The sequence below is a fragment of the Mobula hypostoma genome, chromosome 16 (assembly GCF_963921235.1).
Source record: "Mobula hypostoma chromosome 16, sMobHyp1.1, whole genome shotgun sequence".
NCBI classification, from domain to species: Eukaryota; Metazoa; Chordata; class Chondrichthyes; order Myliobatiformes; family Myliobatidae; genus Mobula; species Mobula hypostoma.
Window position 1 is genome coordinate 70793937 of NC_086112.1, and position 18374 is coordinate 70812310.

General features: G+C 42.0%; 1 protein-coding gene across 1 annotated transcript in view; it reads right to left on the reverse strand.

The window, feature by feature from the left end:
- Positions 1-18374, reverse strand: part of LOC134357479 (inorganic pyrophosphatase-like) — an 81986-nt gene that overhangs the window by 48788 nt on the left and 14824 nt on the right. Inside the window, exons 4-6 of the mRNA XM_063069099.1 lie at positions 17316-17435; positions 6571-6657; positions 3781-3907 (exon numbers count right to left, since the gene is read on the reverse strand). Coding sequence (XP_062925169.1) covers positions 3781-3907; positions 6571-6657; positions 17316-17435 — 334 coding nt within the window. The remainder of the gene's footprint in view (positions 1-3780; positions 3908-6570; positions 6658-17315; positions 17436-18374) is intronic.

Consider the following 18374-nt stretch of genomic DNA (forward strand, 5'->3'; position numbering starts at 1 on the left):
GGGTCTGCAGCCCTGCTACCTCCACTCCACTCCACCTTAGCCCAGAAAATAAAGTTGAATGAAAAATTAATAGAGACTTATTCGAGGCAGTTATGGGAGGCAAAGGAAGGTGATTTCTGGGGTTTAACTGGAAATGTTTAAGGCTTGGTGGCCACAAATGACTGGAGAATGACAAAGGCAGTCTCCCATTTCAAGAAGGGCAGCAGGGTAAAGCCTGTGAGCCTGACATTAGTGGTAGGGAAGTTATTGGAAATAATCCTGAGGGACAGGATTAAAGATCACATGGAAAGACTAGGACTTGTCAGAGGTAGCCAGAAAGAGTTTTGGCTAGTGACAAGCATTATCTGACCAACCTGACAGAAATTCTTGAGGACAAAACAAAAAGTATAAATGAGGGCAGTGCAGTATACATGGTCTACATGGATTTATTTAAGATTTTCTAGAAGATCCCACATGGGAGTCTAGTCCAAATGTTTAGGGCCTATTGGATCCAGCGAAAGTTGGCAAATTGGAGAGAGTGTATGATGGTAGAGGATCGCTTTTGTGATAGGAGGCCTGTGACCAGTGGTGTCCCATAGGGATTGGTGCTGGGCCGCTGTCTGATTGAAATATGCATAAATGATTTGGATGCAGTAAGTTCAGAAATGACACTAAGATTGGTGGAGCTGCTGAGAGTGTGGGACGTAGTCTTAGGCTACAGAATACTATCAATGTGTTGGTGAGGTGAGCTGAGGAATGGCAGATGGGGCTTAATTCAGTTAAGTGTGAGAAGATACCTTCTGGGAGTTATAATGAGCATGACAAAAAGCATGAACGGTAGGGTTGGTGGGAGCAGTGAGCAACAGAGTGATCTTGATTACAAGTCCAAAGATCCTTGAAAATGGCAGTACAGATAGATAACATGATTAAGAAGCCACTGAATACAAGCGTAGGGAAGTTATTCTCCAATTTAATAAAACAATGGTCAAACCTCAGATGCAGTACTGCGTATAACTCTGGACACCACACTGTAGGAAGGATGTGAGAGCACTGGAGAAGATGCAGAGATTCATCAGGATGAAGTGAGAGGAGATTGAAGATGGTAGATCTGTTTTCCCTGGAGTGGAGGAGATTAAGATTGGGGTACATGAAATTATTAGCAGTGTGGATAGGGTAGACTCAAGAATCTTTTCCTCTTATTAGTGGTGAATAAAGGTAGAAAACATATTTTGGGCAGGGAGTAAGATTTACAGGGAAGTTATGAAGAAACATTTTCCAGCCAAAGAATGGTACCTTAAGTAGAACAAACCGCAGGAGACAGTGGTGGAAGCAGAGTCTGTGACAGCGTTAACAAAGTGCCTACATGAGTACTTGAATTGCCTGGGCATTGAAGGCTAGAGGCCAAGTAATGGAAGATGTGATTAGTGTATTAACATGGTTGGCATGGATGTGTTGGAATGAATGGGATATTTCCATGCTTTATGACTCTATGACCTTCTGCTGTTTAGTTTTTTGATATATTTTATTTATACAAAATAAACTTCATTCATAATAATATAAGAATACACTTTGCCAAGCCTTTTCATCATGGACAATGCATTAAATAGTATTAACTTACAGTTTTTAAAATTGATAGCACCATTGCCACTCATACCGCCCTCTGGAGTAATATGTTAATAGAATATTTAAGGGGCTTTCCCACCTGGCCCAGCCCCTTGCTGTCCAGTAGTGGGAGTGCTCTAGACTGAGCCTTTTGCATTGACTGCATCAAATTCAGTGCATCCTTCAGCACATACTCCTGCAATCTGGAATGTACCTGTTGGCTGCATTCCTCTATGGACAGCTCAAACTACTGGCAGACCATCAAGTTTCAGGCAGAACACAGGGTGTCTTCCACCAAGATGATGATCTTCCAGCAATACTTGAAGTCCGTATTTGTGTGTGTCCCTTGTAACAGCCTGCAGATCAGACAGTTCTCTGTTACACAGCTGCTTAGCACAACTTGTAACATCGCAGGACTCTGCAGACAGTGGTGCAGTCAGCCCAGCGCATCTGTAGATGTGAACTTCCCACCATTCAGGACATTTACGCAACACTTTCATATGATGTAATTTGACCTTTCCGAATCTTCTTTATTAACTTAAAATATATGAATAGAGGAGCGGAGTTGACGACATTACTGAGCGTGTTGGATTTAAGATATTGGTCTAGTCCTGTTTTGTTCCGTTTGCTTTTTTTGGGTTTAGTATTTTTTTTCTTTTTTTTGGGGGGGGGGGTTTCTTTGTATATATATATATTTTTTTTCTTTTTATTTCTTTTTCTTCTTTATGATTAATTTCATCATGAGTTTGGAAGTCTATTATACCTATGTTATTTTAAATCTTTTCTGTATATGTTTATTAATAATAAGATTGTTCCAATCTCTTTGTATCAACATTGTTATTGTGTTTATAATTTTGAAAATGAATAAAAAGATTTAAAAAGAAAGAAAAAGGACATTTACAAAGTTAGGTGTGTAAAAAGGGCCCAAAGGATTATTAGAGATCCAAGTCATCTCAAGCACAAACTGTTCCAGCTGCTACCATCCAGGAAACGGTACCGCAGCTTAGAAGCCAGGACCAACAGGCTCTGGGACAGCTTCTTCCACCAGGCCATTACGCTGCTTAATTCATGCTAACCAACTGTATTTCTATGTTATATTGACTATCCTGTTGTATAAATTACTATAATTGCATATTGCACATTTGAACGGAGATGTAACATAAAGATTTTTACTCCTCATGTAAATGAAGGATGTAAGTAATAAAGTCAATTCAAATTCAAAGACCCTTGCAGCCTTCTCCACACCCTCTTTGCAAACCAACAACCCGCAAAGAGGTGAATGACCATCTGCCCTCAGTGCAGTTATCCCAGGGGCAATGGGCATTGAGAGGGATGTTCCAACTCTGCAGGAAGGATCTGACTGGGAGGTCAACTAGCACTTTAATACATACTGTAGATGGTTTACTGATTACAGGTTATCTCTGTATGTGTACACACACTTGTCTTGGTTGTGGTAACAACTTCAAGGGAGAGTATTTCTGAGGTTTTCTCAAAAATTGGGCTAATTGTCAACATTGGATAGCCAAATAGTTTATATATTATTGAAAAAAAACCACTAGTCTCAGATAAAGTAAGGAAGAGGAAAAAAAAACTAATCGTTAGGTCTGAGCACTTTTGGAAAGAGGAAAGTTCGATAACCTTCCAGGGTATAACCACTTTCATCATAATGGAAATAAATTTGCCTGGCCTTTTACCTTTTAAACCAAAATGATTTTGCCTTTTATCTTTAGATAGGATTTTGTATGTGGTTTTGAAACTTCCTGATTTTATTTGACACATCTGAGAAACTGGTTTCTAGAATAGTCCTTGCTTGTTATTTACAGCTTTGTTGTGCCTGACACTAATGGAAAGGATTGAAATGAGGTAACTTAATGTTATTCTTCAGACAATAAATTCATAAAGGGAACATCCTGAATTTTTGAGAAAATCTCAATCACATTTGAAAATAAAGGACTGTTGCTTGCCTCTATCCTGTCGTGATTGAGTGTGTAATTAATCACCAAAGTATATGGAGTATAGAAAAATGGCTGGTTTGGATCCCAGGATAGAAATATCTTAATGGAGTTAGTTCTTTTGAAACTTCCACTCTCCAATTACCATCTTGAAGCCACCTGGAAATCTATCCAGAGCCAAGAAGATTATCCCTGGCTGTTAAAGGTTAATGCAATTTAACAAACATTGTAGACTAGATGAACTTGCCATTAATCATCTGTGCATCTGGGTCCTCCTTGTTGATAGCAATGATTTTCCAGTCCATTTCTCCTTCATCAATAAGAGCTAAAGCTCCCAGCACTTTTACCTGAATAACATCACCACAAGAACATACCTAGAAACAAAAGTGGAATATGCAGAAGTTAAAATTCACATTTGCGATAAATTGAAATTATTCCAAAAATTTTGAGGATCAATATATAGCCTATGACTCATTTAATCTACAAATATTGTTGGTTCCATTTGTTTATTTAATTGCTAGTTAAGTCTGTTGGATATTTTATAGATTACACCATACTCTATCCCAGTCCTATATACATGAAGATCACATTAGGACTTACAAAGGTTGACTTGGCTGGACTGTTTGTGGGCAAAAGGACCTCTGGCATGTGGGAAGTTCTTAAAAGTGAGATAGCAAGAGATCAAGGAATACATATTCCTATTAAAGTAAAAGTTGAAGCTGTGGAAGTTAAAGATTAAAGGCATCTGTCTTGCGAGACCATGGATCTGCGCCTGGAAAGTCTTCACTCTCCAGGGCACAGGCCTGGGCAAGGTTGTATGGAAGACCGGCAGTTGCCCATGCTGCAAGTCTCCCCTCTCCACGACACCAATGTTGTCCAAGGGAAGGGCAAGGGCCGATACAGCTTGGCACCAGTGTCATTGCAGAGCAATGTGTGGTTAAGTGCCTTGCTCAAGGACACAACACCGGCAAGGACACTGCCTCGGCTGGGGCTCGAACTCACGACCTTCAGGTCGCTAGTCGACTGGTTTAACCACCTAACCACATGCCCACTGTGGAAGTTAGGGAACCTGGATTTTAAGGGATATTGTAATTTGGGTCAAGTAAAAGAAGGCTTGGATCGGATACAAGCAGCTGGGATCAAGTAAATCACTAGAGATATATACCAATGCCATCATCTCCTCAGTACTAATCAACAAGCTTCAAAACCTGAGCCTTGTTGATTTCCTCCTCAGTAGACTATAATCAGTTTGGATCAATAATAACATCTCTTCTTCACAGACAAACAACACAAGTGTGCCTCAAGGATGCACGTTTAGCCCACTGCTCCATTCTACACTCATGCTTGTATGACTAAGCACAGCTCAAACGCTATTGATAAATTTTCTAGATGACACCACTGTTGCTGGCACACGGTGACGAGGAGGCGTACAGGAGCGAGACAGATTGCCTGATTGAGTGGTGTCACAGTCAACGTCAGCAAGACCAAGGAATTGACTGTAGATTTCAGGAACGGGAAGTTGGGAGAACACACACCAATCTTTCTTGAGGGATTAGCAGTAGATAGGGTGAGCAGCTTCAAGTTCCTCAGTTTGTCTTGACCTATACTGCTGGCACTAAACAATAAATTTCATGACATCAGTGTTAATAAACCTGATTCTGACAGAGGATACTGGAGTATACTTCAAGAAAGATGGCCTTGGCAGAGAAAATTAAGGAGACTCCTTTGAGATTTCTTAAGCACATTAAGGAAAAAAAAAGAGTAAGGAGAGAATAGGACCTCTCAAAACTTAGACTGAAATCTACGCATGGAACTGCTGGAAACAGGCAGAATTCTCAATGATTATTTCTCCTCTGATTTTACTCTGGAGAATGGAAAAGCTGTAGAAGCAGACCATAAAGCAGCAGAAGAGGTGCTGCATATGCCATGGTTATGAAAGTAGACAGATCTCTCGTTCCAGACGAGGTTTATCCAAAAACACTATGGAAAGCTAGAGAAGAAAATGTGGGAGCCCTTACTGAGATATCTGCAACATCACCGTCCCCCTAGTGAGGTGCGATAAGGCTGGAGGACAGCAAATGTTGTGCTTTACCTAGATCTGCCATCCTAACATCTTTGGTAGCTACGTTGCTGGGAAGCATTCTAAGGGATAAGAGATACTTACATTTGATTAGGGATAACCAACATGGTTAGTGCATGAGAGATCTTGTCTTGAGAATTTGATTGGGTATTTTGATGAAGTGATGAGGAAGGTTGATTAGGAGAAGGCAACAGATGTGGTATATATGGATTTCCATAACATTTCTGTTAAGGTTCTGCATGATACGCCACCTAGAAAGTAGCCCACACTTGTATTCCATTCCTGCTGGCCTAACTCAGTTCTCTCTCCTTTTGTTCACCTTTTCTCTCCCCCCACACTGAGTTTCATCTGCCTATCACTTACACACCTATCCATCTGGGTTTTTTTCCCTTGCCATGGCTTACCTATTCCCTCCACTAGCTGGATACATAATCTCTCCCTTTTCTGTTTTCACTCTCATTTTCCAGTCTCTGTCTCTACCTTCCCCCTCCCCTCTCCCCATTTTTAGTCTTATTCATTTCCACCTATCACCCACCAGTTGCTGTGTCTAAATTTCCCCCTCCACCTCTCCCAGCTGTCTCCATTTGTTCATCAACCTTCCCCACTCCTAACCAAGTTCCACAAATCACCTACCATCCCTCTTTCTCACACATTTATACTAGCCATTTCCCTCTAACCTCTTTAATGCTGATGCAGGGCCTTGACCCAAAACAGTAACCACCTGCTCCAGGTTCCATGACCCACGATCTCTCATGCTATAGTGCTGGTAGAGACACTTCTTGATTTGGAAGTGAGAATGCTTTCATTTGCTCTTGGTTAACTTCTAGCTAACTAGTTAGCGAAATAACCTGGTCATTCTGTTTTTACCTGGCTGCTAACAACACCATTCAAAGCATCTATCCAGCATGATTACTGGGAGTCAGTCAGGTCAAGAAACAAAGTGTTTGAACAACTAACCTTTGACCCAATGTCACAGACATCAAGTGGATCATTATCTCCACAAAAATTTGTACTGGGATCTTTATGACAGGGATCTTCCCAAGTCTGCAGAAATAATAAAAATATTTGATTATTAAATATTTACATCAAACAAGCTCTCACTCTTTCCAAAGTCATTGCACCTGCACTAAAAAAATAGGCTATGAAGGTACCGAGTGTGAGAAATCACCATAGAAAGATTTATGCATTATGCATATATAACTTAAGAAAAAGGGAGCAAAAGGTCATATGCTATTTGGCTTTCTAACTATCTGTTGGTCCAGTGTACCGTCTTTTAGAATTTCATGTACTACAGGGCACAGGATCCTTTCGGACTGCAGCATTTTGTGTTACTCATTCTCCTTCAGGTTCACCAACAGTTATTACTCTACAACCATTAAACTCCTCAACTGGTATGGAAAACTTCATTCACCAGCACTCTGAACTGATTCTACACCTACAGATTCAATTTCAACTACTCGTTACAGTTATGTTCTCAGTATTATTGTTATTTAGTATGCCTTCTTTTGCACATTGGTTGTTTTTAGAGATTAAAGATTAGCTTAATTTGTCACATGCACATCAAAACTTTGCCAAGTACAGTGAAATGCACTATTTGTGTTAACAACCAACACAGTCCAAGGATATGCTAGCAGCAGCCCACAAGTGTCACCATGCTCCCTGTGCCAACATAGTATGCCCATACCTTACTAATCTTAACCAGTACATCTTTTTGGAATTTGGGAAGAAACTGGAGCACCTGGAGGAAACCCACAGAGTCATCGGTAGAATGGATAGACTTATAGACATTGGGCAAATTGAAACCCAATCGGTGATTGCTAGAGCTTTGAAGCATCGTACTACCACCGCACTACTGTGCCAATCAGTCTTTGTCCGTAAAATTCCATTGTATTTCTTTTTTTCTGCAACTACCTGCAGGAAAATGAATCTCAAGGTAGCTTATGGTAAAATATATGTACTTTGGTAATACATTTACTTTTAACTTTAAAATTTCCAGAGTGGATAAAGTGATATTTTTCCTCATTATAATCCTTCTGCCCACTCAGCCTCACTTTGTATTCTCATCACATCTTGCTAACCCATTATGTTTGAAAGACATTGGCAGCATCTGCAGTTTCCCCTCCTCACAGCACCCCATCTTGACATGGAGAAATACTAGAAGTGCTTCCTTGTCACCGGATCCAAATCCTGGATTCTTCCTAAAAATCAGCACAATGCAAGTGCCTTCATCAGAGGGCAATTCCCTTTACTTATTGAATGATAATGCATCCTTCCCATAAAGCCTTTTTCTCATCACAGTACTATTCCTTTGAATTTATAAAGCAGCTCCTTAAATGTCCGTCACTGTTGATTTAATAGCTTATCCTTTAATCTATTTTCCCAGTCCATGTTAGCCAATTGTTTTCTTGTACAATGTAACTGCCTTTATTCAACACCCTCCTGTTTCTTTCCTGCACCCAAACTGACTACACCAGAAAGGACTTGACCAGAAACATTGACTGTCCATTTCCCCCAATACATTCTGCCTGATCCGCTGAGCTCCTCCAGATTTTTTGCTCCATTTTCCAGTATCTGAAGTCTCCTGTGTCTCCTTAACTTTTATTCTTGTTTATCCAATCCAGATCTATTTTTAACAGACTATTTTTATAGTAGAGAGATCTACATATATCCTTTCTCTAGATATTGACATAGTGATAAATGCCTGTACATTGCTTGGCTCACTTCCCAGAACCTAGACCAGCATTGCTGCTTTTGTTATCAGACCAGAAATAGAATGATCAAGAAAGGTCCCCGGAAGGCACTCCAGTGAGTTCTCTCCCTCTTTGACCCCTATGTTGTCAGTTTCCCAGTCTGTATTTGCATGGCTAAAAGCTGCTTGCACATCTCTGTCGTTTCTCTGCAAATTTGCTCAGTATGTTTCCGACAGGTTGGCATCCTACATGATAGATTTGGCCCTTGGTGCTTCTTCAGCATTAGTACTATAATTTCTCCTCTAACAATATTGCCACTCGCTCTCCTTTGATATCCCCTGAATATCTTGTGACTAGAAATATTTGAGGGAGTGGACATGAATTGCCATGGCAAAGAAAGCTAGAGACCATGCGCAGGTATTGGAAAATGCATTGTATTTTCCATGTATTACAGTATTTACTCAAATGCACACATTGTATTTTCTATATTTACTATATAACCACTGCTAGCTCAATAGAAAGTATTCACTATGTAGCCATGACTTTTGACCTGTTCACTATTAATTCATGAAGAGAACTAGAATGAAACCAAGTAGAAAGATAACGGTGGCGAGTAAGGTGATGAAATATGTGGCAGTATGTCAACGCAAGACTAATTAAGAAATAACTGTGGTTAGGGATGAGAGGACATATGGTCTAAAATGTAAACTAGGACATAATTAAGTTGGGGAGTAAAACAAAAGTGGAAAGTCGAGAGTGGATATATTGATGATATGTAATCACAGGCCGACTGGATATAATGTAGCTAAGATAGGAAATTGCTATAAAAAATGCTGTATACAAGCCTTGATGGGCAGTCTACTAGCTTTCTGTTTGTCTCAGCTTTGATTTGCAAATTAAAGTTTAAAACGTCTTGACGAGTTTTCTGCGTCTCCTTGTCGTTTGTGAGAAACGAGAAACCACGACAAAATTGGCGTCACAAACAGGATCAGATAGAGACCCGCAAGGAAGGGAACAGCAGATTGGGACGCTTCCCAGTCCCTCGGGGACCCTCATGGGGCTAACAGAATTAAGGGTGCACCCAAAGAAAAAAGGTGAGCGTTTTTTGCGATAATTTGGACTAAGAATTCTGTTGGTTTTGGGGGGTCTCCAGGACTCAGAAGTGTGAAGCAACTGCCGAAGGGTCTCTCCGATCCAAAGAATCTGGCAGAATTGGGCATAAAAGGAGGCTCAGAGGATTAATCAAAAGCACGGCAGTGGAGGTAAGTACGAATAAAGTAATAATAATTAAGAAAATTCCACGTGGTGTTGGTAAGTCCCTGTGGATACCGCTTCGCACGAAACGAAGGTCTGAACAGGCAGGGAAGGAGAATTAAAAATCCTCGTGAATACCGCCTTAAGAAGTGTAAGGGTCTGCATAGGCGAGGTGTAAAAGGAAAAGGTTCTGTGGATACCGCCCTAAGTAGGGGTCTGCACGGGCAGAACGTAATAAGAGATAAAGATAGTTTAATAGATAATTCAGACGCTGGTGAGGTAAACCATAAGGCTAGGCATAGAAATAGAGTTAGAGAAATATTATTAAATAGGCAAGTCATGAGATTCTAAAAATACCATAATAGAAAAAGGAAAAAGAGAACAACATGACAGAGAAAGGAACAGCAGTAGAAATATTGAGCAGAAAATTCCTGGTGTGTCAAGGTAAGATCGTGGAAATTTCAGAAAAATGGGAAAAAAGAACTAAAAAGCTGGTCACGAAATGGCCAAGAGAAGGAACGTTTGATGTAAGCTTATGTGAGGAAATGGAAGCGCTAATTAAAAATCACAAACCCAAAGATAAATCTAAGAAAAGAGAGGAAAAAAGGGAATAAGAAATTGAAGTGTTAAAACTCTTTAGGATGGAGGGAGAAAGGTTAAGAAAGACGGGAAGTATATTAATAGTAAGTAAAAAAGACACTGAGAAACGAAAAGAGCAGTCTGATAAAGAAAAGGAAAAGCATAACAGGGAGCCGGCTTCGGCTCTATACTCAGATCTGAAAGACGTAGAAAAACCTCCTCCCTATTATGAGAAAGAAACCCTTGAGCAGTGTCCGATGATAACAGGAAGAGTGGATCTAAATGGAGAAATTAAAGTCTGGGATACTGAGGAGGAAAGAAAGAATCACCAAAAGGAGCAGGAGAAACTACGGAAGGTAATAGAAGAAGACAGGGCAAAGATAGAACAGGAGAAAAGGGAAATAGCAGAAGAGATCAAAGGGTTACAGGAATTAAAAGTGAAAAGGGATGAAGAGAAATCTTTGTCAAGACTGTAGGGTTCTCGGGAAAAACACAGTTGACACAATGTACAGCTCCAGTGAGATTAAGGATGGGCAGCAAAGGAATAGTTTTGCCGATATTAGTGTCCAAAGGAACTCTGATGAATTTGCTAGGCAGAGATGCCCTATTAAAACTAGAATTAAAATTAGAATGTACCAGAAGTGGGTTGAGTGTGGAAAGAGTAATTGCTCAATTACTAGTGCGGGAAGTCAAGAAAGCTAATGTCTTCTGGATAGGGTCTGGGAAACCTGGGAAAAATGGAAAAAGGGCGTGCAGGCTATATTGCCCCAGGCCGTAGCGCCCAAATCCGAGTTACATTGCACAGTGATTTTTGACGAAACTCAGAACAAAGAGTTAGGGGAGAGATGGCACAAGGAGGCAGGCAACCGGTGGCACCTAAGAGGAGAAGCTATAATAATTGGGAGACAAGGGGCAGCCCTGCAAGTCAGGTGGAATACTTCCTTGGAGAAATGGTACAAGATACCGGAAGCTGAGCCCCACATAACGCTGCTAGTAAATGAGGGACATCAGTCTAAAGACCTGGGACCCTTGGTAAAGCATGCTGGAACCGTAGCCGTGTGGAGGAAAATTACGTCACAGGTGTGGGTATCGGGAGACAAAAACTATTTTAAAATAGAGGTAGATATAGATATAGTAGGAACGACAAAGGAGGTCGAAGTAACTCCCCAACCACACCTGACGTTATTGGGAAAGGAGGAAGGCCAGCAGAGAGATAACAGGCTGGATAGGTTACCATCTATTCTGTGGTCACAACATGACACGGATGTAGGGAGAATAAGAATTGCCAGTTCGGTAGAAACAAAGCCGAAAAAGGGAGCAATTCCACCCAGATCACAATATCCCTTGAAACTAGAGGCAGAAGAGGGAATAGCGCCAACGATACAAGGGCTACTGGAGGCAGGAGTACTCAAAAGGACAGACAGCCCATGTAATACCCCACTGTTACTTGTCCTTAAAGCCGATAAATCTAAATGGAGACTGGTGCACGACTTGCGAGCGGTGAATGAGGTAGTGGAGGACTGGCCAGCGGTAGTTCCCAACCCACGCACACTCTTGACTAATGTTCCACCAGAGAAAGACTATTTTTCAGTGATTGATTTGTGTTCGGCTTTTTTTTCAGCGTTCCCCTGGCAGATATATGTCAGTACCTATTTGCATTTACATACAGAGACAACCAGAATGCCGCAAGGATTTAAACATTCACCACACGTAATTAATCAAGTGTTAAAGGCGGACCTAGAGGGCATATCGCTGGAAAGTACATTGATACAGTATGTGGATGATTTGTTGATTTGCTCTGAAAGTGAGGGACAGTGTGAACAGGATACCATAACCCTTTTAGAGAGACTGGCGCATGGAGGGAATAAGGTATCTAGAAAGAAGCTGCAATTTTGCAAGCAACAGGTAGAATACCTAGGTAGAGTGATATCGAAGGGAGCGAAGGCGATAGTGCCGGATCAAATTGAGGCTATAACTAAAGCTCCCAAGCCCCAGACAGTGAGACAGATGATGACGTTTCTGGGACTGACAGGATATAGTTCAGATTGGATTGGGGAATATGCTGAAATTGTAATGCCACTGAGGAAAATAATGAAGGAAGCAGGACATACAAGCTTGAGGAGTAATCTACAGTGGAATGAGGAGGCAGAAGCAGCTTTCAATACTATAAAGCAGGAATTGCAGTGAGCCCCAGCATTAGCTTTGCCTGACTACGAGAAGGCCTTTCATCTGTACGTATCCAACCGACAGGAAGGTTATGCCCCAGCGGTTCCAATGCAGGAGACTGGCACAGGTAAAGCAAATCAACCAATAGCATACTACAGTGTGAAACTGGATGAGGTGGCTCAGGGGTACCCACCTTGTTACCAGGGATTGGCGGCACTATACTATGCATATGAAAAGGCATCATTCGTAACCATGGGCTATCCTGTGATTCTGTACACACACCACAAGGTAGCAGAATTACTGGAAAGAGGGAAATTTGTGTTGACACCAGCCAGGATAGCAGCATATCAGATGCTACTGACATTTCCAGATATAACTACACAGAGATGCACCACCAGTAATACAGCCGATTATGTCCCTTTAGGGTATGAAGGAGAACCCCATGATTGTGTAGGGAAAACAATGACATTCGCTAAATTGAGAGCAGATTTATGATCAGAACCATTAGAGGATGAAGATAAAAAGGTCCTGTTCGTAGATGGCTCTTGTTACAGGGATCACGATGGGAATCACGCAGGGTTCTCAGTCGTGCAACAGGATCAGGCAGACTTCAAGGTCATCAGAATAGAGGCATGTCCCCAACCGTGCTCCGCCCAGCTAGCGAAAATCAGAGCTTTGACAGCAGCGTGTGAAATGATGGAAGGAGAGAAAGTAGATATCTATACAGATTCAGCATACGCTCATAGAGTGTGTCATTTGTTTGGGGCAGTGTAGAAACAGAGAGGTTTTAAAAAGAGCAATGGAGATCCCATACAGCACTGTCAGCAGATTTTAGATCTAATAAAAGCACTGATGAAACCTAAAGCACTGGCTATAGTAAAATGCCAGGCACATAAAAAAGGAAACGATGCAGTAACAAAGGGAAATCAAGCTGCAGATGAAGCAGCCAGAAAAGCGTCTGGGTGTACATCCGCTGTTATTGCACCCCAGGTAAGTCTAGAGCCGGAACCTATGGTAGAGGACCTAATTGAAATACAGGGAAAGGCAACTTTGGCAGAACAAACACCGTGGAGACGAAGGGGGGCCAAACAGAACCCAGAAGGCCTATGGACCACGGAAGATGGCCTACTGGTAGTTCCCACCCCTTTACTGACTATCCTGATTTCAGAAGCACATGGGATGGATCATTGTGCAAGGGGGGAAGTAATAAGGAAAATAAAAAAGGATGGATTTTGGTCGCCTTATTTACAGGCTTCAGTAGACCATGTATTCTCACAGTGCGAGGTATGCGCGCAGAATAACGTTCGGAAAGGAATTACAACCCCAATAGGTCATATACCTGTACCTGAAGGGCCATTTAAACTCCTAGTGATTGACTATGTAGACACGATAAAAACGTAAGAGGAAAAAGATACATGTTGGTGGTAATCGACAGATTCAGCAGATGGGTAGAGGCAGTACCTTCGAAAGATCAAGGGGCAGGAACAGTGGTGAAATTCCTGACAAACGAAGTGATCCCAAGGTTTGGGATACCGACAGAAATTAGCTCAGACAATGGTTCAGCTTTCATCCAAAAAGTGGTCAAGTTAGTACTGCAAGCACTGAGAGATTTGGATGTGTGTATCACCCTCAGTCTCAGGGTATGGTGGAAAGAATTAACGGGACCTTAAAAACCAAACTAAACAAAATTTGTGCAGATACTAAACTCAACTGGGTTGATGCACTACCGATAGCATTAATGAGTTACCGCACGCAGACTAATTGGATGACGTGTCTAACACCGCATGAAATGCTAACCGGAAGGCCCATTCCAGTGCCCCAGTGGAGAGGACCATATAAAGGGCCTAGTTTGGAACAACTGGAATTGGAATTAAAACAATACATGCGGCAATTAACTACGATACATAAGTCTATTTATGCACAGGAAAAACAGAAAGAGCCAGAGATCGATCGAGGGGAAGGACCAATCAAGCCAGGCGATCAGGTCTACGTGCGAGCGTTTCGAAGAAAGTGGAACGAACCCAGAAGGGAAGGGCCCTTTACAGTAACCAGAGCATCACCCACCGCAGTTCAAGTGGAAGGACGCGCCACCTGGTATCATCTCAATCACTGCACTAGAGCAATCCCGCAGGTACAGTCAGGTGGGTCACCCGAGGTAAGTGGTGAAGAGGAACAAACAGTAGGGGACAGACAAGAGCAACAAGAAGCTGACACTGACCCGCAGGAACTTGACCAAGTAATAAGGGAAATTTTTGGTCCTGAGGACAGGCCCGAAGACCCTAAGGATGGGGTTATGGATGGTAGTACTCTTTCAGATAATGGGGACGACTTGGGGGCGACCAGTCCCGCCCCCCGGGATGATACACTCAGATACCCTTGTGCAGATTTGGAGACCATTAATTTGGCAGATGTGGAATGGGACTGTTAGGATCCCACAAAACCTGAGAGCAAGGAGTAAGAGGAGCACAATGGTTACCTCCGTACCATGGTACCAGAACATGTGGTACCAATGGGCAAATTACAGCAGGGATAATGAAGAGACAGAATTGTTATCTATGCTCAAGGGCAAGTCCAGTGCAACACGTAGCCCCCATGCCTTATAACTCCACCTGCACGCAATGGCGAAAGGAGCGGAGGGGGCAGTGTGCGCGGCAGTGTCCAAGTGTAGTCAAGACCTGCAGTATGGGAATTTGTAGCGGGACGGATCCTCGTTATCAGAAATGTATTGATAACACACCAATGTGCCCTTATTGGTGTATGTTATACCAGGCTTCCTCGCAGTTTGATCAAAACAAGCTTGCCTGTAACTGTAATTACAGCAGACCGTGGGCTATAAATAAAAGAAGCCAGACACCCACATTGGGAAAGCTTAAAATGCAGGAACATTTGAGTTATGAATGTTTCACGCGGACGGGTGACTTCTCGGTTGGGCATTTCAGTGGCAACTGTGTTAAGATTTGGGATGTAACCCCAGGCCGAAGATACCAGACAGGTACCCTTCTGCCCGAGGGTGCACTGAACTCCCAGATCATCCCGTTAACAGATACCTGGTGGCTGTGTGGACAGGAGGGGGGTCTGAGATCCACGCTTCCCCTTAATTGGGCGGGTACATGTACGCGTGTTATGCTGATTCAAGAAGTTGTAGTATCCCCTGAAATACAGTTTGACACCTCGAGGCAACAGACACTAAAACAGAGGAAGAGAAAATATGAGCCTGACCTGACAATTCGGATCGACAGTATAGGACAGCCGAGGGGTATACCTAACAAGTTTAAGGCAAGAAGTGAGATTGCTGCGGGCTGGGAAGCACTTATACCTGTAATAGGGATTAGCAAAAATGTTGAATGGATAAATTATATATATTATAATCAACAGAGATTCATTAACTACACTGATGATGCACTAGAGGCCTTGGGGCAGCAGCTAGATGCAACCAGTAGAGTGGCGTGGCAAAATAGACAGGTACTAGACTGGCTATTGGCAGAGAAAGGAGGGGTTTGTGTAATGTTTGGGGAACGGTGCTGTACTTTTATACCGAATAACACTAGTCCAGAGGGATCGTTTACCAGAGCAATGAATAAACTGAAAAATCTAAGAAAGGAAGTTAAACAAAATGCAGGGTTTGGACACCAGTTCTTTGACTGGCTAAATAGTAAACTAGTAGGATGGGGAACATGGCTGACCAAGATTGCAGTAACCATCAGTATTGTATTGCTAAGCTGTGCGGTCATTCTGTGCTGTTTTCTTCCATGCCTCAAGTCGCTTGTAGTGCGAGCTGCAATGAAACGGTTTCCGATGCTCCTGGAAATTATTGGGTCGAGCCCTATGGAGAAGGAGACACCAATGATGCATTTGTACAGTCTACGAGACACGCAAGACCAACAGGAGAGAGATGAGATATGTGGGGATTAGACTGTGAAGGCTCCTGAGTCCTTTTCCCTGTCTCAGTTACGAAGGGATGGGTTTTTGGCTCAGCGGCCTAGGGAGGTAGGGAGAGAACACTAGAGTCCTAAGCGCAGGAAAATATAGTTTAACCCAAATTTGGGAGTTAGTGCGTGGCTTTAATTGAGCTTTTGTGCATAGACTCTCAGTCCTCTCTCTCTCTCTCTCTGTATGAGACCCTGTGGGTCTCAAAGGGCAGATTATATTGGAAAATGCATTGTATTTTCTATGTATTTACTACGTAACCACTGCTAGCTCAATAGAAGGTATTCACTATGTAGCCATGACTTTTGACCTGTTCACTATTAATTCATGAAGAGAACTAAAATGAAACCAAGTAGAAAGATAACGGTGGCGAGTAAGGTGATGAAATATGTGGCAGTATGTCAACGCAAGATTAATTAAGAAATAACTGTGGTTAGGGATGAGAGGACATATGGTCTAAAATGTAAACTAGAACATAATTAAGTTGGGGAGTAAAACAATAGTGGAAAGTCGAGAGCGGATATATTGATGATATGTAATCACAGGCCGACTGGATATGATAATGTAGCTAAGATAGGAAAATTGCTATAAAAAATGCTGTATACAAGCCTCGATGGGCAGTCAGCTACTAGCTTTCTGATTGTCTCAGCTTTGATTTGCAAATTAAAGTAACGAGAAACCACGACACAGGCAAATGGGATTAGTGAAGGTGGGTACTGATTGGACTGAAAGGCCTCCTTCTTCTCTGTTAAACCCCATGACTATGATTCTACGACCAGATGGTCGATAGGAGTACTGTAACACAAAAGGAAGCATTACTTACACCAAGGATCACTGAAAAATATCAAGCACAAAAGCTCAAAGATCCCATGTTTCCCTCTCCCCTGTACTCGCCCATCCCATTCCTTGTGTTTAACCAGGGACAGCTTGGGAGAACTACAATACACATGCTTAAAGGTCAAAACTGAGCATGTGTTGATCTTCAATTTCACACCAGCTGAAGGATTTATTCTAAGGCACTCAAACAGAATTACTTTAAATAAGTAATGGAAGCTATTATCGCAAACTAAGTTTCAAAAGCTTCACCTGTGGTAATGCTCCATAGTTCCAGATATAGCCCTTGTGAGGAAAGATATTGGCTACATAACGTACTTTTCCTTTTTTAATATCCTGTTTGATTGGGTTCAGAGGCAATTTTGTAGCGATCTGAAAAAAAACATAATATAATGTTACAGCTGCACAATGAGAGAAAAAATCCTCCTGAAGAAACTGAAATTAGTTAACCATTTTTATGATTCTTTCTCTTAAGCTGCCAAGATAGACAGAAGTTCCCAGGGTACTTGTTAAAAAAAGTTACCCAAATCCTGGCCAACAGTGGCCTCCTAACCAACATCACTAAAATAGATTAGCTGCTCTTCTGCTTAACATTGTGTGCAGGACTTTGAGTGCCTAGATCTCAAAATGGTATTATTGAGTGAGAGAGGCTATGGATGTCCTGCAACATGTAACATACTATGAAACAGCACACTCTTATTTTGTGACGTCTTTGAATTATCCAATGAAAAACTATGTTAACAGAGGCCACCACAAGAAACTCAAAAACTCTTGAGAAAAATCCCATGCTCACGTAAATAGTAGACTGAGGAACAGTCCAGAACAATTCCAGTATTGTCTCTGAAACAGCTGTTAGTCTATTATTTCCATTTTTAATACATGAGAGGGAAATTTGAAGGTCAAATGAAGAACTAGATGATCATTTGAAAGAATCTTTGTGTAGGGAGCTCTGTGTAATATTCTCACACTTACCGTATCAAAGAGGGAAGCAAACCCAGTGGTGGTATCACGTGAACCTTCAAGTTCTCCCCAGTAGCCTGGCCAATATACATTCTGTGGGCACTTCATTAGATACAGCAGGTACCTAATGAGTGTATGTTCATGATCTTTTGCTGCTCGAGCCCAACCACTTCAAGGTTCGACCTGTTGTGCATTCAGAGATGCTCCACTACGGCTATTTGAGTGACTGTCACATTCCCGTCAGCTTGAATCAGTCTGGCCATTCGCCTCTGACCTCTTGCATTTTCACCCAGAGAAGTGCCACTCAGGGGAGGTTTTTGTTTTTTCATACCACACTCTATGAACTCCAGA